General features: G+C 50.2%; 10 protein-coding genes across 10 annotated transcripts; 5 read left to right on the forward strand and 5 right to left on the reverse strand.

The window, feature by feature from the left end:
• Window positions 1-195: 195 nt before the first annotated feature.
• Window positions 196-1581, reverse strand: BZA70DRAFT_274968 (NADH-ubiquinone oxidoreductase 30.4 kDa subunit mitochondrial precursor). The gene is made up of 6 exons (XM_064912066.1): window positions 1329-1581; window positions 852-1270; window positions 669-770; window positions 564-611; window positions 425-508; window positions 196-371 (listed from the first exon to the last, which is right to left on the reverse strand). Exons 1-6 carry the CDS (start codon window positions 1495-1497, stop codon window positions 321-323), a joined length of 873 nt encoding a protein of 290 aa, XP_064769771.1. The 5' UTR covers window positions 1498-1581; the 3' UTR covers window positions 196-320.
• Window positions 1582-1713: 132 nt separating this feature from the next.
• BZA70DRAFT_113028 (uncharacterized protein) lies at window positions 1714-3870 on the forward strand. The gene is made up of 5 exons (XM_064909431.1): window positions 1714-1889; window positions 1953-2019; window positions 2085-2203; window positions 2260-2622; window positions 2686-3870. The coding sequence occupies exons 1-5, from the start codon at window positions 1837-1839 to the stop codon at window positions 3596-3598; spliced, it is 1515 nt and encodes a 504-aa protein (XP_064769772.1). The 5' UTR covers window positions 1714-1836; the 3' UTR covers window positions 3599-3870.
• Window positions 3301-5391, forward strand: BZA70DRAFT_113221 (uncharacterized protein). Its single transcript, XM_064909433.1, has 3 exons — window positions 3301-3587; window positions 3658-3725; window positions 4036-5391. Exons 2-3 carry the CDS (start codon window positions 3689-3691, stop codon window positions 5265-5267), a joined length of 1269 nt encoding a protein of 422 aa, XP_064769773.1. The 5' UTR covers window positions 3301-3587; window positions 3658-3688; the 3' UTR covers window positions 5268-5391.
• Window positions 5391-7549, reverse strand: BZA70DRAFT_113085 (NUC091 domain-containing protein). The gene is made up of 2 exons (XM_064909432.1): window positions 6584-7549; window positions 5391-6186 (listed from the first exon to the last, which is right to left on the reverse strand). Exons 1-2 carry the CDS (start codon window positions 7376-7378, stop codon window positions 5515-5517), a joined length of 1467 nt encoding a protein of 488 aa, XP_064769774.1. The 5' UTR covers window positions 7379-7549; the 3' UTR covers window positions 5391-5514.
• A 32-nt stretch (window positions 7550-7581) lies between these two features.
• On the forward strand, window positions 7582-9532 carry BZA70DRAFT_245923 (WD40-repeat-containing domain protein). The gene is made up of 2 exons (XM_064910633.1): window positions 7582-7830; window positions 7909-9532. The coding sequence occupies exons 1-2, from the start codon at window positions 7711-7713 to the stop codon at window positions 9478-9480; spliced, it is 1692 nt and encodes a 563-aa protein (XP_064769775.1). The 5' UTR covers window positions 7582-7710; the 3' UTR covers window positions 9481-9532.
• On the reverse strand, window positions 9533-10389 carry BZA70DRAFT_274982 (DUF757 domain-containing protein). The gene is made up of 5 exons (XM_064912067.1): window positions 10268-10389; window positions 10157-10196; window positions 10038-10092; window positions 9750-9973; window positions 9533-9687 (listed from the first exon to the last, which is right to left on the reverse strand). Exons 1-5 carry the CDS (start codon window positions 10322-10324, stop codon window positions 9578-9580), a joined length of 486 nt encoding a protein of 161 aa, XP_064769776.1. The 5' UTR covers window positions 10325-10389; the 3' UTR covers window positions 9533-9577.
• A 602-nt stretch (window positions 10390-10991) lies between these two features.
• On the forward strand, window positions 10992-15863 carry BZA70DRAFT_303357 (P-loop containing nucleoside triphosphate hydrolase protein). The gene is made up of 4 exons (XM_064914754.1): window positions 10992-11772; window positions 11830-12484; window positions 12544-14481; window positions 14541-15863. Exons 1-4 carry the CDS (start codon window positions 11225-11227, stop codon window positions 15750-15752), a joined length of 4353 nt encoding a protein of 1450 aa, XP_064769777.1. The 5' UTR covers window positions 10992-11224; the 3' UTR covers window positions 15753-15863.
• Window positions 15833-17508, forward strand: BZA70DRAFT_309568 (UDP-N-acetylglucosamine pyrophosphorylase; the record flags this gene model as incomplete). The annotated part of the gene is made up of 2 exons (XM_064914888.1): window positions 15833-17377; window positions 17443-17508. The coding sequence occupies exons 1-2, from the start codon at window positions 16013-16015 to the stop codon at window positions 17506-17508; spliced, it is 1431 nt and encodes a 476-aa protein (XP_064769778.1). The 5' UTR covers window positions 15833-16012.
• A 649-nt stretch (window positions 17509-18157) lies between these two features.
• On the reverse strand, window positions 18158-21234 carry BZA70DRAFT_288208 (uncharacterized protein; the record flags this gene model as incomplete). The annotated part of the gene is made up of 3 exons (XM_064914016.1): window positions 18158-20294; window positions 20364-20587; window positions 20650-21234. 3 exons carry the CDS (start codon window positions 21232-21234, stop codon window positions 18158-18160), a joined length of 2946 nt encoding a protein of 981 aa, XP_064769779.1.
• A 589-nt stretch (window positions 21235-21823) lies between these two features.
• BZA70DRAFT_288209 (uncharacterized protein) lies at window positions 21824-22962 on the reverse strand (the record flags this gene model as incomplete). The annotated part of the gene is made up of 2 exons (XM_064914017.1): window positions 21824-22002; window positions 22065-22962. The coding sequence occupies 2 exons, from the start codon at window positions 22960-22962 to the stop codon at window positions 21824-21826; spliced, it is 1077 nt and encodes a 358-aa protein (XP_064769780.1).
• Window positions 22963-23236: the final 274 nt, after the last annotated feature.

The following is a 23236-nucleotide window of genomic DNA, read 5'->3' on the forward strand; positions in this document are numbered from 1 at the left end:
TTGAGGTTCCTCACGTGTTTGGCATCATTCAACATCAATGTCCATTGCAGGCAACTCGAGAGAAGAGAAGAAGAGTCTATATTGTTTTTGAGACTATGTTCTTTTCATTGGAGTCAGACGGGTGTTGGTTGTTTGTGTTGGAGCGACCGACTCAATCTTTCTCTGCTCCGGACACCAGAGTTCTACGTATTACTTCCTACGTCTAACAACACAATAGTTCAAATGATCAATTAGAATGCGCAATGAGAATACAAACAAACGCTCTATCGCTCCCCGTTCTGGCAATGGTAGAAATACCAATGTCGACTCTTTCACACCCCTTACTTCTTCTCCTCAGGCGCCTCCTCCGGCTCAGGCTCAGGAAGAACGAACTGAAAGTATGTTAGCAGACGCTTCTTACTATACTAGCAACATAAGCACTTACGTTCTTGGGTCGCTCGTCCTTGCCAGGTCCAACAGGCTCCCAAACGGTGGAACCGACCGAGAAGTTGCGGAAGGCTTGGGTCATCTGCACGGACAGGTTAAATATTGTACCTCATTGATGATAGCAAGAAAACACTTACCTCCAGAGGCTCGTAGACAATACGCTTCTTCTCCTCGTCGTATCGGATCTAAAAAAGTCAGTAAGGATCAATATACTATTGTGCAAAAGAGAGGTTGTGATTTACCTCAGTGTAACCGGTAAGAGGGAAGTCCTTTCGTAGAGGATGGCCCTCGAATCCGTAATCAGTCATTATTCGTCGCAGATCAGGATGGCCGACAAAGAACACCTAAAAAGTCCTGTTAGCTATGATCTTATCTAGGAGCCGGTACAACATGCACGATAGCTACTGAAAATACTGGGCACATACTCCAAACATATCGTAGGTCTCGCGTTCGTACCAGTTCGCACCCTGGTACAAGTTTGCGATACTGGGCACGGGAGTGGTCTCGGAAGCATAGGTCTTGACGCGGATACGCGAGCTGTAGCGGGTCGAGAGAAGGTTGTAAACGACGTCGAATCTGTGGGAGCGGGTCGGGTAGTCTGCGGCCGTGATGTCCATGACGGCCTTGAACTGGGCCGCGGTGTGATCCTTCAAGAAAGTGATGACGGGGATGACGGCGGTGGGAGCGATCATGAGGGTGAGTTCATCTTTCCAAACTGAGAATTTCTGTATATATTTCGGCATGGCGGCCATGATGTATTTTCCGTACTCGTGGAGGTTCTCGACCGTCTCGGCGTAGTCTGCCGCGGGGTTGACGATGGGTCTGTGGAGCTCTGCGCCGGGATCTGCGGGATATGTCAGTACCAACAACTCTCTCTCGATACTCTCTACAAGAGCACGCACCAGTCCGGGGCAGCTCTTTCAGGTTCTGGGGGTAGAGAGGGCCCTCGTCGTCCTTGAGGGCTTCCTTGATGTTGTCGACAAAAGTAGCCGCGAAACGCCGCTGCTCGACAGCAGGCTTGACTGAGCGGGTGAGAGCAGCAGCCGAACGAAGACCGATGGACCGAATCATTGCGAATAAAACTGCAGCGCGAAGAACTGTTGCTGTTGCTTTGCTGTTGCTGTCGACTGTTTCTCTCGCGGCGCGATAAATCTGAGGCTCCGGGCAGCGGGCCAATCAACTCGCTGGTGATTTGCTCCACGTCCTCGCCCTGCGCTCACGTGACTCAGCCACGGGCCGGGTAAACGCTTAAAGTCACCGGCGCCCGCTGGCGAGGAGCCCGCGATTCCACAATAAACGGCCAGCCAGCCAGCCATCAGTCAGTTCGCCCACACAGCCATCACAGCGCGCAGTGTTTTGTTCAGCCTTTGCTCAGCATCGTTTACTGCAGTCTAGTTTCTGTTTCTTGCAATGTCGCGGCTTGCGCAGGATTCATTCATCTCCGACGACGAGGAGGAAGTCTGGTGCGCTGCTCCCCTTCTTTTTTCCCTTCCTGATCTCGCCCGCTAACAGCCCATCTAATCCAGTCCTCTCTGCGTCGAGGAGTTCGACATCTCCGACAAGGGCTTCAAGCCGTGTCCGTGTGGATACCAGGTACGCTCTGCTCTGCGTCTCGCTCGGTGGCGAATAGCTGCTCACAATCCCTCTGTTTCATTTAGGTTTGCCAGTTTTGTTACAACAACATCCGCCAGAATCCACAGCTCAACGGCCGTTGTCCTGGATGTCGAAGGCCATACGACGACGAGTCTGTTGAGTACAGGGTCGTCACAGCCGAAGAGTAAGCACCAGATCATCTTGCTTTTGCCCCTCGCGATCTAACTAACACCCTTGTAGATGGCGACAGGACCACCAAAAACAGACCCGTCGTGAGAAGGAAAAGAGGCAGAAAGAGAGAGAGCGCAAGGAAATCGAACAGGCCTCCCGAAAGCATCTCTCTGGTATGCGTGTCATCCAGAAAAATCTCGTGTATGTCGTCGGCCTCAACCCGCATATACCACACGAAGAACTCCACAACACCCTCCGTGGCGATCAGTTCTTTGGACAGTACGGAAAAATTCAGAAAATCGTTGTCAACCGCCGAAATGGCGGTGCTGGAAATGGTGGCATCGGTGTCTATGTCACCTATTACAGAAAAGAGGATGCTGCCAAATGCATCGCCGCAGTCGATAACTCCACCAACGATGGAAAGATCTTGAGGTTGGTTTTCACCTTGTATTTTTAAATTCTATCCCGTTCTTTATTCACTAACAAAATACGCAGAGCTGCCTACGGAACCACTAAATACTGCTCCTCATACCTGCGCAACCAGCCATGTCCCAACCCGAACTGCATGTTCCTGCACGAGCCTGGTGAGGAGGCCGATTCGTACACTCGACAGGACCTCTCTACCATTCAACACGCCGCCAGACAAGGCGACAGCAAATCGGGGCTTACACGGCAAACATCAGCAAAGACCACCTCCTCCTCCACCAAGGCTGCAGACGACAACCATGCCGAGTCTACTGAGTCCTCTGCTCTGCCCCCGACTGCTTCCTGGGCTGCGAAAGCCTCACCTCCCATGCAAAACTCCAAGCTTACGCGGCCATCTCAGCAAACTGCTTCGCCAGTGAAGGCTCCCGCCATCTCACAGGTAACCAACAATGCTCCAACTGCCTCGGAAACCACCACAATAACTTTGCAGAGCGATCCACCAACCCAACCCGCAAAGCAGGAGCAGGTGCCGCCCATCACATTCAGCGCCGACAAAGTCCCCGAAGACCGCAATGCCACTGTTCAGCTGTTTGAGAGTGCTTTGAAGCTGCTCTCCACTACATCGTCTGTCAAGTTTTCGTTTTCTTCGCAGCTTCTTGCTAAAGAAGAGATGATGGGAGCTCAGTCTATGCCGCCGTTGTTTGCTTTTTCAGACAAAGTTCAGAGCAGCTACCAGACTGGCTCGTCCGACACAAAAGCTACAGAGACCGGCTCAAGGCAAAGCTCTCGCTACAACTTCTTGGACAAGCCAAAAATGACTGAGCATCTGCTGGAGCAGCAGCAGATGATGAAAGGCGGTTCGGTCATCGGCTTGCGTCCGGGTGCGACACCTCCCCCACCAGGACTCTTTGGTAACGGTCAGCGTGAGGGACAAGAGATTCTGTCAATGGTCTCTGGTGGCCGTTCGAAAGGTATATACTAGTGATCTCTGACCACTTGTGGCCGATGTTTGGATGCTGATTGCGCAGTGCCTCTTTCAAGTAAAGAGCCCCCACTTCTAGGTAACCCGTATATGGCTCCATCATCAAGTTTACAAGTTCAATCACAAGGTGCGTATACCAATGCCAAAGAGTGAACGGAGGTAGACAGTATCGGTGTGATTTGGGCTTGTATTATTGTATTTTAGTCTCAACGGCATGCATATCAAGATCTGTAGCTGCTTTGCCAGTTCTCTTAGTCCAATAATTACATTTTCCTTCTACCAATCTGTTTAGTGGAATTATCTGTACTTAGTTGTATGTCAAGTTGGAGCCTTCAATCGCATCAATCCAACGTACTGTCTATCTCCAACTCGTCCAACCATTTCAGCTGCGCCCAACTTGATTCTCGTTACTTACCTTTCTTATTTTTCTCCCTTAGTTTCCAGTATAGAACCACCAAGCGCTTTCTCGATCAATGCTCAAGCTGCCCTCGGAACCAGTTCTATCGATAAACTGCTGCAACCATTCAACCACGCCGACCCTTCGATGGATTTCTCACAATGGGGACGGCCAGCGACAGGCACGGCCGCCGATTGGTTTTCTAGTGCTCCTCCGTCTTTTCCGACTAATAATTTCCCCGTGCTGCCCAATGCTGCATTCGATATGCCTCTAGCAAGCGCGACTGGGACTCCGCCGCCGCCTCCTGGACTGTCGGTAAACGCGCAGCCGTCTACCCCTCAACCAGAGGAGAAGATCACAAAGGCTGAGGATGCTGCTGCTTCTGTCGCCAGCAGATCTGTGGTGGAGGATTTACCCTCAGCGGTAGAAGCAGAAGCGCCAGCGCCATCAGTCAATCAGGATAGTTATGCCGATGAATCGGAATGGAAAGTGACGCCATTGTCGCAGAGCTCGTTTACGCCGGTGTCGAGAGGATCACCGGATCCTACAGCCGTGCAGGAAAACATGACGAAGCTTCTGAACGAAAGACTCACTTCCCATGCTAAGATCTCGAGAAGTGCGACACCCACGACCGATGCAGCTGAATCGGTCGAGTCTGAGAGAATCGCGGCTGCGAGCAGTAGTACTACGACTGGTACTCCGGCTCTGAGCCGGATGTCGAGTCCCGCTCCTTCGCTCTCGGCCACGGCACCGTCTGACTCGCACCCTCCTTCTCCTTCGCCTTCTTCGTCGCCAGCGCCGGTGGATATCCGCAGCAGCAAGAAAGAGCGAAAGAAAGCCAAGAAAGCGGCGAGAAAGGGACTGCTTACCCCGACGACAGTTGCAGAAAGTAAAGAGGAGGAAGCAGTCACACCCAGCTCTGACCCTGGTCCTGCTGAGACTCCTGCTGAACCCGAGACGCATATCGACCCCCTCGAGCTTCTGAAGACGGTGATCAAAGAATTAAGCAGTTCCGATCTCTCGTTTTTCAAGCAGCCGATTTCCGGATCCGTGACGGCGCCGCGGATGACATTCACGAAACCAGAGCTGGAAGAGGCTTACAGCAAGTTTCCCGAGTATCTGGGAACAGACGTGCTCCAAGGTAGGTCTCTGGAGGACGTTGAGAGCGAGTGGCATGCGACGAGAAAGGAGACTGAGGTGCTCGAGAAGAAGCTTGTAAAGTTGATTAAGCGAAACCGCAGGCTTGCCGCTGCCGATGCGTTGAAGATATAGTTGAGCGTGGTTGTGTTTCTTGCATACTTTTGGATGGCGTTTCAGTTTTATAATGAATTATTGAAAAATATGAATATGATTAGATGACCGTAATCGTATATAAAGATATGCACCCGACGCCAAATGAACACTTTTTAGTAAACCGATTCCGTAATACCCAGTAAAAATAAACATACACTCCCCACCCGTTTCCTACACCATGAAATCCAAGCTCTTTCTGCCCCAAAACTCATAAAGCGGTACGAAATCACTCTGCAACGTTGGAAGACTCCTTCGCAGGAGCATCAGCTTCCGCAGATTCCTTCTCCTCGGACTCGTCGAACGGAGGGGGAATGAACCACGGGATCTTGCCACGCATGAAATCGTTAAGCACCATCTTTGCAACTCCGGTCTCGTCCGCCTCGCCACCTTTCAGCAAGCGACCACCCTTACGCGCGAGCAACTCCAAGAACTCGTGAGCGTTGTTCCAGCCCGAGATCTCGTAGGTTTTCTCGAGATAAGCCGGCTTGCAGCGTTCGAGAAGAGCAGGGATGTATTGCTCGGGGTTGGAGACGTTCTCGACTCGAACGACTCCACGGAGCAGGATATCGGTCTCGGTGTCTTTCGTACTAGGAGGCACGACACCGGGGCAATCGATGAGGTAGATACGCTTCATCAGCGTGATGTACTGCCAAACCTTGGTCTCGCCGGGAATTGGCGCGACGGTGCAGACCTTCTTTTGGCGAATGGTGTTGATGATGGAGGATTTGCCAGTATTGGGATAGCCGATGAATCCGACAGAGATTTGTTTGCGGTCTGAGTGGAGGACAGAGAACTGGCGCAGCAGCTGGATCAAAGTGCCCTTTCCGAAAGAGTGCTTGATGGACGCGTGGAAAGCCAGGGTGGGGTAGTCTTTGGATAGTCTCTTGACCCAGGTAGCCTTAACAAGAAGAAGTTAGCAACGAGCTCGAGTATTCAGTAGAAACGTCGAGTCATTTCGCAAAAATAGAAAAAGAAACAAAAAGAAAAAATGTGGATGTGCTAACTAAGAGCAGCCGGTATTGGGGGCGCAAAGTAAGTCGCTAAAAGCAACCTCTCGCCCAGCCAATGCTCAACTCAAGGCACAACCTGCCCTCGAAACTAATCTTGGTGTTTTGATCTTCCAAAGTTGTAACAGACTTCCCTTCATGGAGATAAGAGCAAACGTAGTAAAACGCGCTTCAAGGGATTCTTGACTTAACAGTGGAAATGCGCAGAGGCATATAGAAAAAAGAAAAATACAGGTGTAAAGATGCGAAATGACCAGACGGAAGAGAAATGGGGAAAGATAAACTTACAGCAACCCAGGTTGGTACCAGATCACACTTGTTCAAGATGAAAATCAGATGTTTGTGGGGGGCTTCCTTCTTAATATACTGCTCGACAGACTGGCAACGAGTTCCAAGAGGGTCACGAGCGTCGAGGACATGAACAACGATATCGGAAGAATCAATGACCTTGTAGAGCTCGTTCCAGATTCGCTTGGACTGACCCTTGGAGAAAATTGCATCACGAGCCTCCTGGATCCAGTCAGTCGGAGCGGCAACCGACATCATCGCCTGGTTCTCGAGTTTCTGCTCGTATGACTCAAAGTCTTGAACAGTCTTCTCAGCCAGATCATCGAGAGATCCAACGTTGACCTTAGGCCTCTTGCGCTGGGCTTTGGGTCCGAAAGTCTTGCTGAACGGCTCGGTTTCAACAACGGTTGACTTGGGGGTTTCCACATGCGTCTGCTCTTCAAGCAAAGACATGGGGAGCTTGTTCTGCCGCAGAAGAACCTGGTAAGGGTTCTTTCTGGTAGCACTGAGCGCCTCGCGGAATTGCTCCAGGGTATGCTGAGCAATAACTCGAGTATTTCCAAACCAGCGACGGTTAGGCTCTACCCGAGCAGTGGGAACCTCTGTGGACTGAAACGACGCAGCCTTTGTGATTTCACCCTGCGCGTTTCGCTGAGCACGTCCTTCCTTGTACATATTCAGACGCTTCACTTTGGCGGTGTCCCGGTAAAAGTTCTCGCCCTTGAGCTTCAAGTTACCGGGCTTATCGCTACCTTGCCGCTGGACGCGGCTCTTTTCCTTTTTAGCGACACCCATTGTTCTGATCTTGCTCTAGCAACTCTCAATCAGAGATTGAACCCGGCGTAAAGAAACTCCTGGAGGGTCGACAGAGTGTGACTGGAACAAAGAAAGAGAGGTTGGGGAGAGAGCAGGCTGGGTATTTAAAGAGAGGAAAAAAATTTTGAGCACGGCCGCCAAAGAAAATTTGTTAGGGCAACAAATAGAGTTTAGTGCTGGGTGTAGTACGACACCCGCTTTTGCTGACAAAACCTTGGCCCAATATTGCATCTGAACCTGGTTGATCTCGCAGCTCTCGTCCGATATCTTGAGTTGAGATCTTATAGCAACCTGTGCAGGGCTTGTCATTGATGGCTTCCGAAAGCAAAGAAGATGGAGGAGGGTCACCGAAGCAGACGCCGATGCCGCTCGAGTCGCTGCCTCCGCTGCCTCAGATGGCGATGGCGCCCATCTCAACATTTGCCCTCGAGGTAAGCATTACAGCATCCGCGATATTCATTCAGCTTGCCGTGTTCTCTCTTGCTGACGACATTTTATTATCTGTTTAGGACAACTCGCAATCGCAAGCACTGATGCCTCGCGTGACAGACAAAGTGGTCGCATACAACCCTACATACGACGAACTGACTCGTCCATTCGTCGGTCCAGCAAATCCAAAAGGCGATGCCTCTCTTAAACGGAAAAACATGCTGACCGGATACGCAGAGGAGCAGGCGTTCAACGACGCTGCGTTCCGGGTTCAGCACCGTACATTCAAAGCTATGGGATACGCGCGCGATCCCTCGCTTAACCCCGCTAACTCTAGTGGATTCGCTGGTGACGAGGTGCGCGCTACTGAGAACGAAGGACGGGATTTACTGGCGATCAAGACGGCAAAGACAGAGGTTGAGGAGTTAAAAAAGAAGAGACAGAAGAAGGGTGATTCTGGGACGTTGGACGGTGATAATGCGTACAAAGGCCCATGGGCGACATACACGGATCCTAATGCTTCGTCATCAGAAGAGTCTTCGTCTGAAGAGTCTGAAGAGAGTGAAGAAGAGCCCCAGGAGGCTGTCACACCAAAAGCCTCTGATGCTCCGGGATTCAAGGAAAAGACGCAATTCCATGGCTCGAGTTTGTATGACTACATGGGTAGAACATACATGCATGTGCCACGCGATCTTGATTTCAGCCTCGACAAGGATCCAGGGGAGCAGGAGTGTTTTATACCGAAGAGAAGGGTTCATACTTGGGCAGGTCACAAGAACGGTGTCACTGCTCTGAGGTTTTTCCCGCGACATGGTCACCTTTTGCTTTCTTCTGGAATGGATAATAAAGTGAAGATATGGGATTGCTACCACGACAGAGAACTATTGCGATCATATTCTGGCCACTCTCGGACAGTCAAAGATATCTGCTTTTCGAACGATGGAACAAAATTTTTGTCGGCTTCGTACGACTCTTTTGTTAAACTTTGGGATACGGAAACCGGACAGTGCATTTCTCGATTTTCTACGGGCGCGATTCCAAACTGTGTCAAATTCAATCCAGATGATGACAAACAGGACCAGTTTGTGATTGGAACGTCGAATAACAAGATTGTGCAGTTTGATGTGAATTCGGGCGAAGTTGTCCAGGAATACGATCATCATCTGGGCCCGGTCAACAGTATTCTGTTTGTGGATGAAAACAGGCGGTTTATGTCATCTTCCGACGACAAGAGTCTTCGAGTGTGGGAGTGGCAGATCAACGTGCCTATTAAATTTATTGCGGATCCCATGCAACACTCGATGCCGACTCTCGCTCTACATCCTACCGGCAAATACCTGACAGCACAAAGTCTCGATAACCAGATTCTCACGTTTGCGGCTACAGATCGGTTCAAGGCGAACAGGAAAAAGGTTTTCAAGGGCAACAACTGCGCTGGATATGCTATTCAAATGGACTTTTCGCCAGACGGTCAGTACTTGATGTCTGGAGACTCAGGTGGTTATGCGTGCTTCTGGGACTGGAAGACCACAAAGATGAAGAGCAAGTTCAAAGCGCATGAGAAGGCTTTGACATGTATCGCTGCGCATCCTCAGGAAACCAGTAAGGTGGTTACGGCGGGTCTGGATTCGAAGATTCATTACTGGGACTAAAGAGAGATGCATGTAATATATTTAGTTATAATTTGGGCAGATGTTTTCGTGTATTCTATAATAACAATGGATTTATTCGGATAGTAATGAGTGCTTATTACTTCTTGGCAGCCTCGGCATTTAGTCGCTGCTCGTTCTCGTAGACCCAATCGTTGAGGCCGTGCTTGTTGCGGGCGATCTCAATCGCGAGGAACTGTATCCGGGGGACTAAATACGAAGCGTCTGTTAGCACTAGAAGACTAGCTAGTAAGAGAAGATACGGTACATACCGAAAATTGTGGTGTCCTGCTCGTACTCAGCATCGGAGTCGGTTCGCAGCAAAGAGCCAAAATTGTAGTCGTTGACGGTCTTTTCGTAAGTGTTCATGAACTTCCGCCACCGCTCTTTTCCCTTGTGGTTCTTCATGTCGCTCTCGTTGATCTTCTTGACGGACGCGGCGGTCGAATACTCGGGGAAGTCGGTGATAAGATGGTTGTAGATGTCATCGTCGAGTCTGGAAGGAGGTGGTTGGTATACTGTCTATTTCTGATTCAAGAGAGATAGTTGGATGTACGTACTTGGTCAGACGGAGAGTCGAGCCTTTGAGGCTGCAGAGCAGATTCCAGTAAGTCTCTGCATAGACAAGACATGTTAGCATACACGTTCAGACAGAACTATCAGAGTAGAGAGTCCATACGGGCCTGGGTGACAGCCATCACGGCAAACTGCTTCTCGATCTGAAGAATTTCAAGAAACACTGGTTAGCAGGATATCGATGAAAAGAAACAGACAGACGCAGACTACCCACATCCTCGAGGTTGTCAGCGTTTTCAGCATCAAAGTTAGACGGGACTGCAATCGACATCTTGAATCAAAATCTTTTTATAATCCAAATCTGAGAAATAGTCGTGAATCGTAGGTAAAGAACACCGAGCGCAGACGTCGACCAGAAAATTGCATATCCAAATTGATTTTTCAACCCTTACCCCATATTTAAAGGTACAAAGGCCTTTGTGGTGACTTTCTATTTCGTGAGGCGGGCTGAATGGGATATCTGGATGAGTGTGTTTGTGCAAAGCGAACAATATGATGAAGAGGCAGACTGAGGCTGTATAGTAGTATATGTAATATGCTTACCATATTGAGTCTATCTGCGAAGGTTGAGTGAGCCGACGCGGCGTGGGCTTTTTCCCGCGAAGATAAACAGGAGTTGCAGCTAGTGCGCAGCGCGAACAGCGCGACTGACGCGCTTTTGTTACTTGGATCCAGAGTTTTATCAGGAATGAATGAGTATTGCATAATCTCGGCTCATAATTAGAGTAATTTGGTGATGCTGCTGTTGTATCTGCTGTTGTTGTTGCTGTTGTTTCTGAGTTTCCTAATCTGGCAGTATCAAAGCAGTGCCAGAGCGTGCTCTGTGTAACTACAACTTGTTTTGATTCAATCCTCGCGCACCTCGCAGCCTGACACTTTGATACCCAAACACGCGAAACAGCACCTCTCTTTTTGTTTTGAACACCTCCGCTCCTTTTCCGCCCGAGAAGTCGGCGTGTGGGGAGTGTGGGTCGCGTAAGTATTGTCGCCGAGTGCGGCGTCTACTATTGTCGACTCGGCCTCGACGTACCTCGTCCACTATCGCGATCCGGACAATCGTAAACTCGGAGAATGACGAAACTGATTTGAGATCAAATGGCTCTTCCTGTTGTCTCCTTTAAATGCACTCTGGTCGTACACATCTCACTTCCTGGGCAACTGAGCGCAAGCCATGGAGCACAGCAGACAGCTTTCTAGTCCAGTCGATATACCACATTCTCTCTATCCTGCCTCTCCACCCAGTACAGCTGGAACTATCGACGATGAGGTCAGCGAAGATCAGGCAGCATACCAGTCCGCACAGGTCCTACTGCAGAACGTACGACCATCTCTGGCCTCTCTTTTCCGCTTCTGTAGTTGGAAAGATGCGCTTCTGCTCATCTTCGTCTCTGTCGTTATTGCCATAACTGGTATATACCCATGTGTCAACGCCATTCTCGTTGGCAAGATCACAAATGGTTTCTCTCTCTACATGGCAGCGAAAGCATCCCAGCAGCCCTTCGATCTTGCAGCACATGTCAGGCCGTTTCTCATCGGGCAAGTAGTCGCCAGTCTCATCTGTATACCGCTATGGACCATCATATTTGTCTCTTGTCAATTATTTGCAGAGAATCAAATTCAGTCCGCAAGAAAGTCATTTATCCACTCTCTGGTTCGAAAGCCCATCTCTTGGTACGATGGTTTGGAAAGCCCCGGCGCTTTAATCACAAGATGCGAAACGTATGTATTATCTCCGATATTCATTCTCATTACATTCCCTCTGACTCGCTATATCAGGTTTTTTGACGAATTCGAGTCCGGAATGTCTTCCAACTTTGCTTACTTGCTGTTTTACATCAGCAAAGGATGTATCGCAATGGGTGTAGCTATGTACTTCTCATGGCGTCTTACTCTTATCATCATCGCATGTCTACCGGTCGTTGCTCTGATCCACATGGCCGCCGATACATCTCTCACTCGTCTTTCACTGCTTAAGAAGAGCTCTTTGGCACATGTAGCAAGCATCATCGATAGATCTATCTCTGCAATTCAGACCGTCAAACTGTTTAATGGTCAGTCTCTCGAATCCTCGAGGTTCACTAAAGAAGCAACACAGTCCAAGAAACTGTCAGAGCGCAGCTCGCTATCTTATGCCGTGCAGCAGGCGCTCTCCAAACTTTTCGTCTACGTACTCTTTGTTGCATCGTTTTGGTATGGCTCCCATCTCAGCCATATCGGTCAGATCCAGTCCGGCTCTGTGTTTACCGTTTTCTGGTGCTGCAATATATTGGCTCACAGTATTTCCGCGCTGGGCTTGAAGGCCATCTTACTTAAAGGTGCTGAACAAGCAGCTCAGTCTATTTGGGATATCTGTGCTGATAATGGCACTACCAGCAAACTGTTACAGGGAATCGTGGCCCCAGAATGTTTGGGAAGGATTGATTTCAAAATGGTGCGTGTGTGGTTTTCTCCTTGAGAGCTAAGTGCAAAACAGCTGACCATTTTCATCAGGTGTCTTTCGCGTATCCATCCCGACCTGATCAATTGGTTCTAAGAAATGACAGTTTCCACACTCCCGCAGGCCAATTGACTTTTATCGTTGGTGGCTCTGGCTCGGGAAAGTCTACGATACATGCCTTGATTATCGGTCTCTATCAGTCAAAAGTTGGGAGCATATCCGTCGACGGTATGAATATTGAGTTTCTCTCTCAGACATGGCTCCGCCGTATGATTACAGTCGTACAGCAGGAAAGTGTTATTTTCCGTGATTCTATAGAGAACAATATCAAGCTCGGGGTGGAGAATCCGGGCGAGATAGATGAGGAGACTGTCAGTCAAGCTGTTAGAGTTGCTCTGTTGGAAGAGACGATTAAGAACATGCCAGATGGTCTTAAGACATTTCTCGATGGCTCCGGAAGTGAACTGAGCGGGGGACAACGCCAGCGACTTGCGCTTGCTCGGGCGGTGGTAAGGAATACACCGGTTCTGATTCTGGACGAAGCTACTAGCGCCTTGGATATTGTGTCGAGAAGCCTGGTAATGGACGCGATTCGAACTTTGCGGCAAGGAAAAACAACAATCGTCATCACGCATGATATCACGCAGATCCAAAAGAATGATTCCGTGATTGTAATGATGGACGGCCAGGTTGTTCAGCAAGGAACCCGGGACGTACTTGAGCGAGATAATGCGGGTGCGTTTGCGAAATTGATCAAAAGCTCTCGGGCGGAGGCTGATCAGGAGATGGAGGCTCGAGAAGATTTTGAGGAGAGCCCTTTTGAGAAGTACAATTTCAATACGCGTTCCCGGAAATTTGCGTCCCGTCGACACAGTACTGCTGCTGACCACAATCTAGCTGTTGCAAAGCGCAGAAGCTACGAGGTTCTTGCAAAGCGCAAAAGCTACGAGATTCTTCCACGCAGCGAAACGAGCTGGGACCTGGCCGGAAACCGATGGTCTATGCCATATTCTGGCGGTCTGGGGTGGCAAGATCGACGTGCTTCGTTGACGTCGCTGAGAATGTCGGAAGTTGAGCGGCCTTACTCGGAGTTTCAGATTGAGGACTACCTTGATAACGAGCAGTTCGACTCAGATCAAGCTGCACAAAAGCGAAGGAGTGACTGGGTCAAAGCTGACAAGCGGGTAATTATCAGCGAAGACGAAACAGAAAAAGCAGTCGATGGTGTCGAAGAGTCAGTGGTCAAAGACGACTCTCCAAAACAGACTATTGGGATGGGCAGCTTCATCAAGCTTGTGCTTCTATCACAAAAGCGCAAATCCGTGGTTTTCCTTGGCCTTTTATGTGCGGTTCTCAACGGAGCAGCAATGCCTGCATTCTCGTTTACCTTCTCAAAGTTGTTGGCATCATTGTTCACAGCTACGAATGACTCGTCTGGAAAAAGCACGATTTTCTGGCCGCTTATGATCTTGCTTGTTTCGGTCATTGATGCTATCACTACATTTGCAAATCTATTGCTACTTGAGGTGTCGGGTATCCGATGGATTTATCGGCTACGAGTTCTTGCGTTCCGAAAGGTCCTGACCAGAGACTATAGCTGGTTCTTTGACCCTTCGTCTTTGGCAAACGATTGCCTGCAGGACGGGGCAATAATCAACAGAAAGGAAGACGGTGATAAGAAGGCATTGGGCAGCGATCTTTCCCAGACCATCATCGATAGATCACCGGCCTCGATGGCCAACGCTATTGTCAATAACTCGGAAAAGGCCCAGTTTATTCTCAGTAGGCTCGTTGGTCCGTTTCTGAGTGCGTTTGTAATGTTTTTACTTGGTATCTCTTGGGCGTTTGCAGTTGGCTGGAAACTCACGCTTGTTGGTCTTGGGCTTGCTCCGTTTGCAATTTTGTCAGCAAGACTGATGAACGATGCTTCCTTCCTCTGGTCACAGAAGTACAAACAGGAGCAGGAGAAGTTTTTGGAAACTGCCTATGAGGTAAGAGTTCAATGTCACTTGGTTTATTGATTCTATTTCTCTAACATTGTTGGTTTCAGGTGATTACCAAAATAGAGACCGTGAAAGATCTCGTATTGGAGCCATACTTCCAGGTCAAGCTTTCTGAGTCGGCTGCAAACATTAGGCGGGTAGGCCTGAGGAGAGGCTTGTATATTGGAATTTGCCAGGGCGTTGCAGGATTTGTCGATAATGCGATTCAGATAACACTGCTTTTTGCTGGCTCGATGTTCATCTCAAAGGGCTGGTACTCAGTCGCGCAAGTGCTAACTGTCTTTTCGCTGATTATCTTCTCGAGTACCAACACTGCCTCCATTCTGGGCTCCCTTCCAGAGGAATCAAAGGCCAAGAACGGAGGCACTAATCTATTGGCTCTAGCGATGATGATTGATGATGACGGGTCGCGCGCAGAAAGCTCAGGTAGCGATCATCGCGAGCCTGGTTCGGATTCCGAGAGTGAGAAGAGCTTGAAAAATGCGATAGACAGCGTGGTTGAGTTCCGGGACGTCTCGTTCACGTATCAAGGTCGAGAAGTTCCAGTCCTGCAAGACGTCTCGTTACGGATCGAGCCTGGCGAGTCAGTCGCGATCGTTGGCTCTTCCGGCAGCGGCAAGTCAACGCTAGCTAATCTTCTCACAAGATTGCTGCTACCTACGAACGGCAAAGTTATGTTCCAGGGAACAAATGTGATGGATTACGACATTGGGTTGCTTCGGCGACGTATTGGAGTTGTCACGCAAGCTGCCCAACTGTTTGATGGTTCAATATATGAGAACATTGTATATGGTCTTGCGGACAACCAGGTCTCACGACAGGATGTCGAGGACGCGTGTCAACAAGCCGGCATTCTTGAGCTCATCTCCTCTCTTTCAGAAGGATTTGAGACTCAGCTGGGAGGTTCTATAATGCTTTCAGGAGGGCAAGCTCAACGAATTGCAATCGCGAGAGCGATTGTTCGTAAACCAGAGTTGCTGATTCTGGATGAGTGCACGTCAGCGCTTGATGCTACGTCTGCTGAACACGTGCGGAAAGCGATCAAGACAATTACCGACAAGGATATTGTCAGCGGGAGCGCCAATGGGGGAAGATACAGGCCGACGGTGTTGATAATTACTCATTCGAGGGAGATGATGGAGTTTGCGGACCGGGTTGCTGTTTTGGAGTCGGGAAGCATCACGGAAACGGGTGTGTTTTCACAGTTGCTGCGACGAAACAACAGTCGTCTTGCGAACCTGATCAACCACGAGTCGTAAGAAATCAATCAATTTTGGTAGTTGGTAGTTTTATTTGAATTTTGGGATTTCTTTACATAAAGTGCGTATAGAAGTCGATTAAAACCGACGTAGTTGCGCGCCGTACGCAGTGGCCCAGACTAATTATAGATGCGGCTGAGGCTTGGGCGCGTTTGTTTATAATTTGCCTCCTTCTTCGATGTCGTCTACTTTAACCCGAAAGACCACCTACTCCTCCAACCACAACAGCCATCACGACTATCTACGCGTTCAATTAGAAGATGTCCTACGAATCTGTTTTGGAAGACTACAAAAAGGCGGGCCAGGATCATGTTTTGAGCTTCTACGACTCGCTCTCGTCTGAAGATCAATCCTCGCTGCTCGCGCAACTGAAAACAATTGATCCCGCCCGCGTCACCAACATCGCCCAGACCGTTCTCGCTCCTCCCTCAACTTCAGAGCCGACCGTTTCAGAAATCACTCCACTGCCTGAGGTCTCGACTGCGTCACTGCTGAGCGCCTCGCCCGAGCAGATCGCGCAATGGGAAGAGAAGGGCTTCGCGCTCATTGCAGCCAATGAAGTCGCGGTCGTTCTCCTCGCCGGCGGACAGGGCACCCGACTCGGATCCTCGGCGCCCAAGGGGTGCTTTGATATTGGTCTTCCATCTCACAAATCTTTGTTTGCGTTACAGGCCGAGCGTGTTTTGTCGCTGCAGAACCTCGTCGCGAAGAAGACGGGCAAGGCCGTGGTCATCCCATGGTACATCATGACCTCGGGACCTACGCGCAAGCCTACCGAGGATTTCTTCAAGGAGAACAAATACTTCGGACTAGACTCGGCAAACATAATTTTCTTCGAGCAAGGTGTTTTGCCCTGCATCGACAACTCCGGCAAGATCCTGCTCGAGTCGAAATCCAAAGTGGCTGTCGCCCCGGACGGCAACGGTGGAATCTACCGTGCGCTCATGAGAGAAGGTGTCCTCGATGACTTCAAGAAGCGTGGCATCAAGCATATTCACGCATACTGCGTTGACAACTGTTTGGTTCGCATGGCTGATCCTATATTCCTCGGCTTCGCTGCCTCCAAATCTCTCCTTGTCGGTACAAAGTCCGTGCCCAAGCGCGGCCCTACCGAGAGCGTCGGGTTGATTGTGGCCAAGGACGGCCATCCGGCTGTGATTGAGTACTCTGAGATCTCCGAGGAGATGGCATTTAGAAAGACCGGTGACGAACTAGCGTTCAGAACCGCAAACATCGTCAACCATTACTATTCTGTCGAATACCTGGATTCTATCCCAACATGGGAAGAGCACTATCTTCCCTACCACATCGCCCGCAAGAAAATCCCTTGCATAGACCTTGAAACCGGCTCTTCCATCTCTCCTTCTTCACCAAACGGAATCAAGCTCGAGCAGTTCATCTTCGACTGCTTCCCTCGTCTCGAGTTTTCTGAATTCGCAAACCTCGAAGTCAAGCGCGAGGACGAGTTCTCGCCACTCAAAAACAAGGTCGGAACAGCGGGCGAAGACGACGCCGACTCGTCTCGCGCTGATTTGCTCGCCCAGGGTAAACGATGGGTCGAGGCTGCTGGTGCGACGGTCGAGGCTGGTGTTGTTGGTATCGAGGTTCCTCCATTGGTTAGCTACGTATGTTCTCTTCTCTCTACCCTCCTCCTCCTCCTCTTTAACTCAACTAACACATCATTTACAAGGCCGGTGAGAATCTCGAGAGCGTCAAGGGTAAAACCTTTTCCTCGGTCATCGAACTTTCAGTTTGAAACAAGAAATGAGCTCGTTACATTTACTATTACTATTTAAAAAAAAGTCAAACTAATACACTAAAATCGGACAATCAGCTAGACTAGCTATATGAGTCGATATGACCCATACACCAAGTTCCCAGAAAGGTTTTTGTAAAAAGAAAAGAAACAATAAGAGGAAAAAGTAAATGAGAAAAAGGTTTGCAGAAGACCCAAAAATAAGGAATACTAGAGCTCTCGCAGCAAACGGTAGAAAAACAAGCATAATAAAGACACAATAGACAAAGAACATAAAAAGAGAACAGGAAAAAATACACGCTTTGAGATACAGGAATGTAACTAAAGGCTTGAGGGAGATTAATATTAAAGAACCCAACACCAATAACACCCAAATTAACAGATTAATAATATACACTTGTCATAATCAGAGAAAGTGAACAAATACACGAGAAATAAAAGATAGAGGAATCAGATAACAGGACAAAAAGGTCAAAGCAAAGGTACAAGAGTAGTAACGTAATTGTCTACAATCACTTCTCTGACTCCGAGCAAGTTTCGTTTCTAGAGTGAGATAATTTGAAAAAGGAAAATAGAAAGGAAATCAAGAAAAAATGTATAAGACTCGCCAAAATTGTAAGAAAAGTAGCAGAACTTTTGTAAGAGTACATCAGACTTCGCCAGTCGCCTCGACACTCTCATTCCATGCAAAGGCACTCGAGGGATCGAAATTCAGGCCGCCGGAAGTAGAATCATCCGTGTTCAGGAAAGTGTTGATATCGAAATCCAGGTCGGTTATATCATTCTCGCCGCCGGCGCCAAACTCAGTCAAGAACGAAGGCGCGTCAGCATCCAGGAACGAAGGCGGAGCAGCGTCAACAGAGCCCATCGACGGGTTCGCAGACGGGGTACCGGAAGCAGCTGCTGACTGTGAGGCTTGCGGCTGCTGCTGCTGTTGCTGTTGTTGCTGTTGTTGGTTGTTCGCCACATTCTGAGACGCTGAGAAAGTCGTCGCCTTCATCAGCAATGGGTTCGCGCCAGCATTACTGCTGCCCTGCTGTCCCCCGTTCGAGTTGAACGAGTTTACATGCTGAGGCGTGATTGGCGTAGTCGGGGTCGGAGGTTCAGACGTCTGTCCATTCGGAGTAGCAGATGGAGTAACGGGGTTCGTGCCATTCGCAGCGGCGGCAGCAGCAGCGGCAGCGGCAGCAGCTTGCTGTTGTTTCTTCGTGCGCTTCTTAGGCTGAGGTTCCTTTTTGCCTTTCGGTGGCATCTTGGTAGATGGAGGAGTGGGCGCAGTGATTGGGGTATTAGCAAGAGATGGAGATGGGGAGGTTCTGGGAGGAGCCGAAACAGGAGCTTGAGGAGGAGGCATCTGCTGTAGCTGATTTTGTTGGCGGGGTTGTGCTGCCGGACCGCCCGGCATAGCACTACCTTGTGCCTGCTGACCTGCCATCATCTGTCCATTCTGCTGCTGTTGCTGCTGCTGCTGTTGTTGTTGTTGCTGTTGTTGCTGCTGTTGCTGTTGCTGCTGCTGAGTCCAAATTAAACCACCATTCGATCCTTGCCTGCCTGCAATACCCTGTTGCCGGCCAGCAGCTTGATCATTTATCTGACCATGCATATGCGAGGCGTTGAACGTAGGAGGATGCTGCTGCTGCACACCACCACGCATCATCATATTGTTCACCTGGCCACCAACCATGTTATTGAACTGGTCCATGCCTGTGAAGTTCTGACCCATGCTAGGTGAAGAGTGGCGCGATCCACCTTGCTGCTGTCCAACGTTATGCTGCATGTTCTGCGGGTTTTGCTGCTGATCTGGCATCGGCGATCCCGGCATAGCGTTCGCAAGTTTGGGAGTGGCGCGCTTGCTCATGTCCATATTCGGCTGTGGTGACGGTGCTGGTCGGCCCTGCTGAGGGGAGATAGCTGCGTAGTCACCTGGCTGTGCCGTTCCTGGCAATCCTGGCTGCTTGATAACAGAATCTTGCTGCTCTTGGCGTGCGACCATGAGCCTGCGTTTGTTCTGTTGTTCAAGCAGCATCAACTGCATCTGGTAATCTTGCAGAGCATTCGTGTTCCCACCAACAGACGGCTGCGTGCCGGGAGGGATCCTAATCTGCCCTCCAGCAGCGCCCTGAGCCGCATAAGCATCAGCGATGTATATCGGGTGCTGATCAGACGACGAATGGGCAATCATCGGCGACCCACCGGCAATGTGGGGTCCACCTGGAGGTCCTCCGGGAGGACCAGCGCCGGCCGGTTGATTCTTGTTCATATTCATGAGAGCACGCTGGTGGCTACCAAGAAGGTTGACGGAATACTGCTGGATCTGCTGAGCTTGAAGGCCTGTGGCGGGCCCTCCCACCTGCGGCTGCGGTTGCTGCTGCTGAGCGGGATGCTGATGAGCCTGCTGCAACTGCTGTTGCTGCTGCTGCTGAGCTGCGGCCTGTTGCTGCTGTTGCTTCATCAGGATCTGAGAGTTGAACGCCGACTGGGGACCGTTATTCATTCCGGTGTTGAGCAACATCTGCTGGGCCGCCGGATTAGGCTGCTGGCCAGTCGACGAAACAAATCGGTTCGATGGCACTTGAGCATATTGTCCGTCAGGAGAAAGCCGTTGTCGCTTGGATGGTGATGAAGACTGATTCGGCGTAGGAGACTGCACACTAGCAGGATCAGGGGGCTGCGAGGATCCCGCCGGGTTCTGTCCAGCGGCAGCAGCGGCCGCCGCCGCTTGCTGTTGTTGCAAATGCGCCTGCTGAGCAAAGAGCTGCTGCTGTTTCATGGTTTGCAGTTGTTGCCTGTTACGATATTAGTACAGATCAATGGAGATGCAATGTGATGAATAAGGGGGTTTCGTGGGAGCATACTGGGTGAATCCTGCCGCACCGGTGCGTGAGCGAAGAGCAGCCTGCCGCGAAAGCTGCTGCTGGCGTTGTTTATCAAGATCAGACAGACCCTCAGGAAATCCGTTTGGCAAACGGCCTCCAAGGAGAGCAGCCGAGTGAGCGTACCCGGGGGGGAGGTGGCCCGGAAGGTGCTGCTGCTGCTGCTGGATCTGAGCGGCGCGAATGGCCTGCTCTTGGCGGATTCTCTGTAATTGAGTCAGTAAACAGCACAAAAGTGGATGGAGTATGTTAGTAAATAATCTCATACCTGGGCCGAAATGAACTGCTGAGCGGGAACGGAGGCCGGCTTGTTTGATCTAGCAAAGAGTAGGTCCCAGAAAATGAGCCACCACTCAAACAAGAAGCCTTCGGGCGCATCAATGATTCCGACGGACTTTGCAAGCGTGTTCGGCGCATTGCTACTCTCATCATCGCCATCGCCCTGTTTCGAATCACCGTTCGTTCGGTTTTCAGTCTTGAGCTCCTCGCCCGAATCCGTTGGTCTTGCAGGCTGGCTCAATGGCTGACCCTTAAGGACCGGATGGACCTTTACGTCCGCCTCTTGGCCGAAGACATTTGCCGATTGGTGCAAGTTGTGCTTTCTCAAGTAGTCGTAAATATACGCGTTAAGAAAGTCTTGCTCAGATCGATGCTGTTGCTGCTGCTGTTGCTGCTGCTGCTGCTGCTGTTGCTGTTGCTGTTGCTGTTGCTGCTGTTGTTGCTGTTGATTCTGCGGATTCTGCTGCTGCCCTTGACCTTGATTCTGGTTCTGAGGTTGACTCTGAGCACCGCTACCGCCAGCCGCGGTCGGCTGCCCGAGAGACGACGCTGCCAGTGAGGGTTCCGCGTTCATTGTAGCTTGTTCCGGGGAGTCGATGTGCTCTAAGCTGCGAGGAGGCGAACGGGCGGCGAGACGGGCGTTGTGTTTGTGCACGCGTTTGACGGTTATGCCGTTTGTGCACCAGCGCGCGGCACAACGCCGATGGTCACGATAGGCCGGATCTGTATGAGATAAGCCCGGGTGCAGGAAATAATGGGCATTTTTATCACATAAGATTTGTTTAGTGGTTTGCTGTTCATTGTCTGGGTTCGAATATCTACTGAAAGATGACTGTGCTATTGGCCTGCCCGCAATTGTGTTTTGTGGCGGGTTGGGCAGATTATTCGCTAGTAAATTCCTGCGCCGCCTTGATGCTGGCTCCACTGACTCTGCTGCGATGTGTGCCTGGATCATGGGATAATAGCAGCAAGAAGCGCGTCTTTCTTTCCTACTCTCGCGACCGTTCAGAGTAATCTCTAGCGTAACCAGTAGAACTATAAACAGCCTATTCTATGGCGAAATCGACAGAATATAGGGCGTTTGCCTTGGCAATGTGCCGTCAAAGCTAACTGGGTGAATTTACTGATTCATTTGTACAAGGTCGTCAGTCTTCTATACACTTTCACCGCAGAATGAAATCCTCCTGCATATCATCGTTCGCCTTCTCCGCATCCGCCTTTGCAGCTATAGCGGCAGCCGCAGCCGCTGCATCGTTTCTTTGCTCCGCGGCTTTATTCTGCTCAAACCGATTGCGATAGGATAATGCAGTAACGATTAATGTTGCAATTACACCAATGGCAACTATGATTCCAGTTAGTATTTCGATCGTCTGGTTGAAAGAAAAGGCTCTGTAGTGCACTCACATAATCCTCTTCGGGTGGTCTGCCATCGGAGAGCCTCAACCTCGGATCGTAGATCTGACGTGATCACGATCATGATCCGGTTGTTTAGTTCCTGTATTTGAAGCTCCTTCGCTCTATTTTCGACCTTCATGATATTCTGTCTGTCGTTCACCTCCACGCTAATCTCAGTCTTCATATTCTGGATCTCCTCTTCGTATTGCCGCTTCAGCGCCATGAACTCGGTCTGCAAAGCCGCGATCTCTGTTTTCTCGAGCTGAGCTTGTGTCTTGCGGTTGTTCTGAATCTCTGTCTTCAGCTCAGAGCAGGCTGCGTCAAACAAATATGCTTCGTTTTCCAGGTCGGCTTGCGAGAGATATGTGTCTTTTGCCCGCGTCAAATGCTCGAGAAGCAGTCCTCGCATGGACTTCATTATCAGAATAGCCTGCTCTTTGGTAAACCCAGCTGCCTCAAGCACTTTGAACGTCTTGTATGTATCAAAGTGATGCACATATCGAATACTGGGAGGTGCATAGGTGACCGTAAGGCCAGGTTCGTCGTCAGCTTCTGGAGTCGGCTGCTCCCCGTCCTTTGCTGGTGGATCATTACCCGCATTACTGACATTTCCAGAGGAGTCTGCGGGCTGTTGTCCCAAACTACTATTTGGATTCTCGGAAGAGCTGGACGGTGAAGACGATTTAGAGCTTGGAGGATCTCCCATATCCCTCCAGGTTCCATCTGCGGCCTGCATCTGTACAATAGGCCTGGCGCGTCCTTCCGCAGAGCGCGCGTCAATCGTCACCAACCTCCTCCCCACCAGTGAGGCTTTACCGCCGTTCGGCAGCCGTCTCTGTAGACTCACACGCCGCACGTGTAAGACGTGTCCAAACCGCCGCGTAGATACACGAACGATTCCGGACATCGTCAAGTAACTGAAGCGTTCCCGAAAGATGTTGAATTCTGGATACCGCGTCTGCGCTTATGAATGGTGCAGATCCCGAAGTAGATTGCTTGCTGATCGTCTGATCCAGCGCAGCTTCTCTGGTCTCTCCCGCAGTCAAAAAAGTGTGCTTTGTATGCGCCAGTCAGGTCCGGGCTGGGTGTTCGCTATAAGGCGGGCGACATTTGGATGTGATTATGTGTACTCTTTACGCGGTTCGGCTGTGCCCAAGGATCCGGGGTTACAAAAATAACGA

Source organism: Myxozyma melibiosi (genome assembly GCF_037950935.1).
Source record: "Myxozyma melibiosi strain Phaff 52-87 chromosome Unknown BZA70scaffold_2, whole genome shotgun sequence".
NCBI lineage: Eukaryota > Fungi > Ascomycota > Lipomycetes > Lipomycetales > Lipomycetaceae > Myxozyma > Myxozyma melibiosi.

What these genes read in the sequence shown, in the direction of transcription:
- BZA70DRAFT_274982 (XM_064912067.1), bottom strand. Translation starts at nt 10,324, where the DNA reads ATGTCGATTGCAGTCCCGTCTAACTTTGATGCTGAAAACGCTGACAAC. An exon ending in GATGGCTGTCACCCAGGCCC is followed by an intron (nt 10,093 to 10,156) that starts GTATGGACTCTC and finishes TTGTCTATGCAG; the next exon opens with AGACTTACTGGAATCTGCTC. An exon ending in TCGACTCTCCGTCTGACCAA is followed by an intron (nt 9,974 to 10,037) that starts GTACGTACATCC and finishes ACCTCCTTCCAG; the next exon opens with ACTCGACGATGACATCTACA.
- BZA70DRAFT_113028 (XM_064909431.1), top strand. Translation starts at nt 1,837, where the DNA reads ATGTCGCGGCTTGCGCAGGATTCATTCATCTCCGACGACGAGGAGGAA. An exon ending in AGGGTCGTCACAGCCGAAGA is followed by an intron (nt 2,204 to 2,259) that starts GTAAGCACCAGA and finishes ACACCCTTGTAG; the next exon opens with ATGGCGACAGGACCACCAAA. An exon ending in AACGATGGAAAGATCTTGAG is followed by an intron (nt 2,623 to 2,685) that starts GTTGGTTTTCAC and finishes CAAAATACGCAG; the next exon opens with AGCTGCCTACGGAACCACTA.
- BZA70DRAFT_303357 (XM_064914754.1), top strand. Translation starts at nt 11,225, where the DNA reads ATGGAGCACAGCAGACAGCTTTCTAGTCCAGTCGATATACCACATTCT. An exon ending in TTAATCACAAGATGCGAAAC is followed by an intron (nt 11,773 to 11,829) that starts GTATGTATTATC and finishes TCGCTATATCAG; the next exon opens with GTTTTTTGACGAATTCGAGT. An exon ending in GAAGGATTGATTTCAAAATG is followed by an intron (nt 12,485 to 12,543) that starts GTGCGTGTGTGG and finishes CATTTTCATCAG; the next exon opens with GTGTCTTTCGCGTATCCATC.
- BZA70DRAFT_274968 (XM_064912066.1), bottom strand. Translation starts at nt 1,497, where the DNA reads ATGATTCGGTCCATCGGTCTTCGTTCGGCTGCTGCTCTCACCCGCTCA. An exon ending in TTGTCTACGAGCCTCTGGAG is followed by an intron (nt 509 to 563) that starts GTAAGTGTTTTC and finishes CTGTCCGTGCAG; the next exon opens with ATGACCCAAGCCTTCCGCAA. An exon ending in AGGACGAGCGACCCAAGAAC is followed by an intron (nt 372 to 424) that starts GTAAGTGCTTAT and finishes ACATACTTTCAG; the next exon opens with TTCGTTCTTCCTGAGCCTGA.
- BZA70DRAFT_245923 (XM_064910633.1), top strand. Translation starts at nt 7,711, where the DNA reads ATGGCTTCCGAAAGCAAAGAAGATGGAGGAGGGTCACCGAAGCAGACG. An exon ending in TCTCAACATTTGCCCTCGAG is followed by an intron (nt 7,831 to 7,908) that starts GTAAGCATTACA and finishes TTATCTGTTTAG; the next exon opens with GACAACTCGCAATCGCAAGC.
- BZA70DRAFT_113085 (XM_064909432.1), bottom strand. Translation starts at nt 7,378, where the DNA reads ATGGGTGTCGCTAAAAAGGAAAAGAGCCGCGTCCAGCGGCAAGGTAGC. An exon ending in TGGTACCAACCTGGGTTGCT is followed by an intron (nt 6,187 to 6,583) that starts GTAAGTTTATCT and finishes CTTCTTGTTAAG; the next exon opens with GCTACCTGGGTCAAGAGACT.
- BZA70DRAFT_113221 (XM_064909433.1), top strand. Translation starts at nt 3,689, where the DNA reads ATGGCTCCATCATCAAGTTTACAAGTTCAATCACAAG. An exon ending in TTTACAAGTTCAATCACAAG is followed by an intron (nt 3,726 to 4,035) that starts GTGCGTATACCA and finishes TTTCTCCCTTAG; the next exon opens with TTTCCAGTATAGAACCACCA.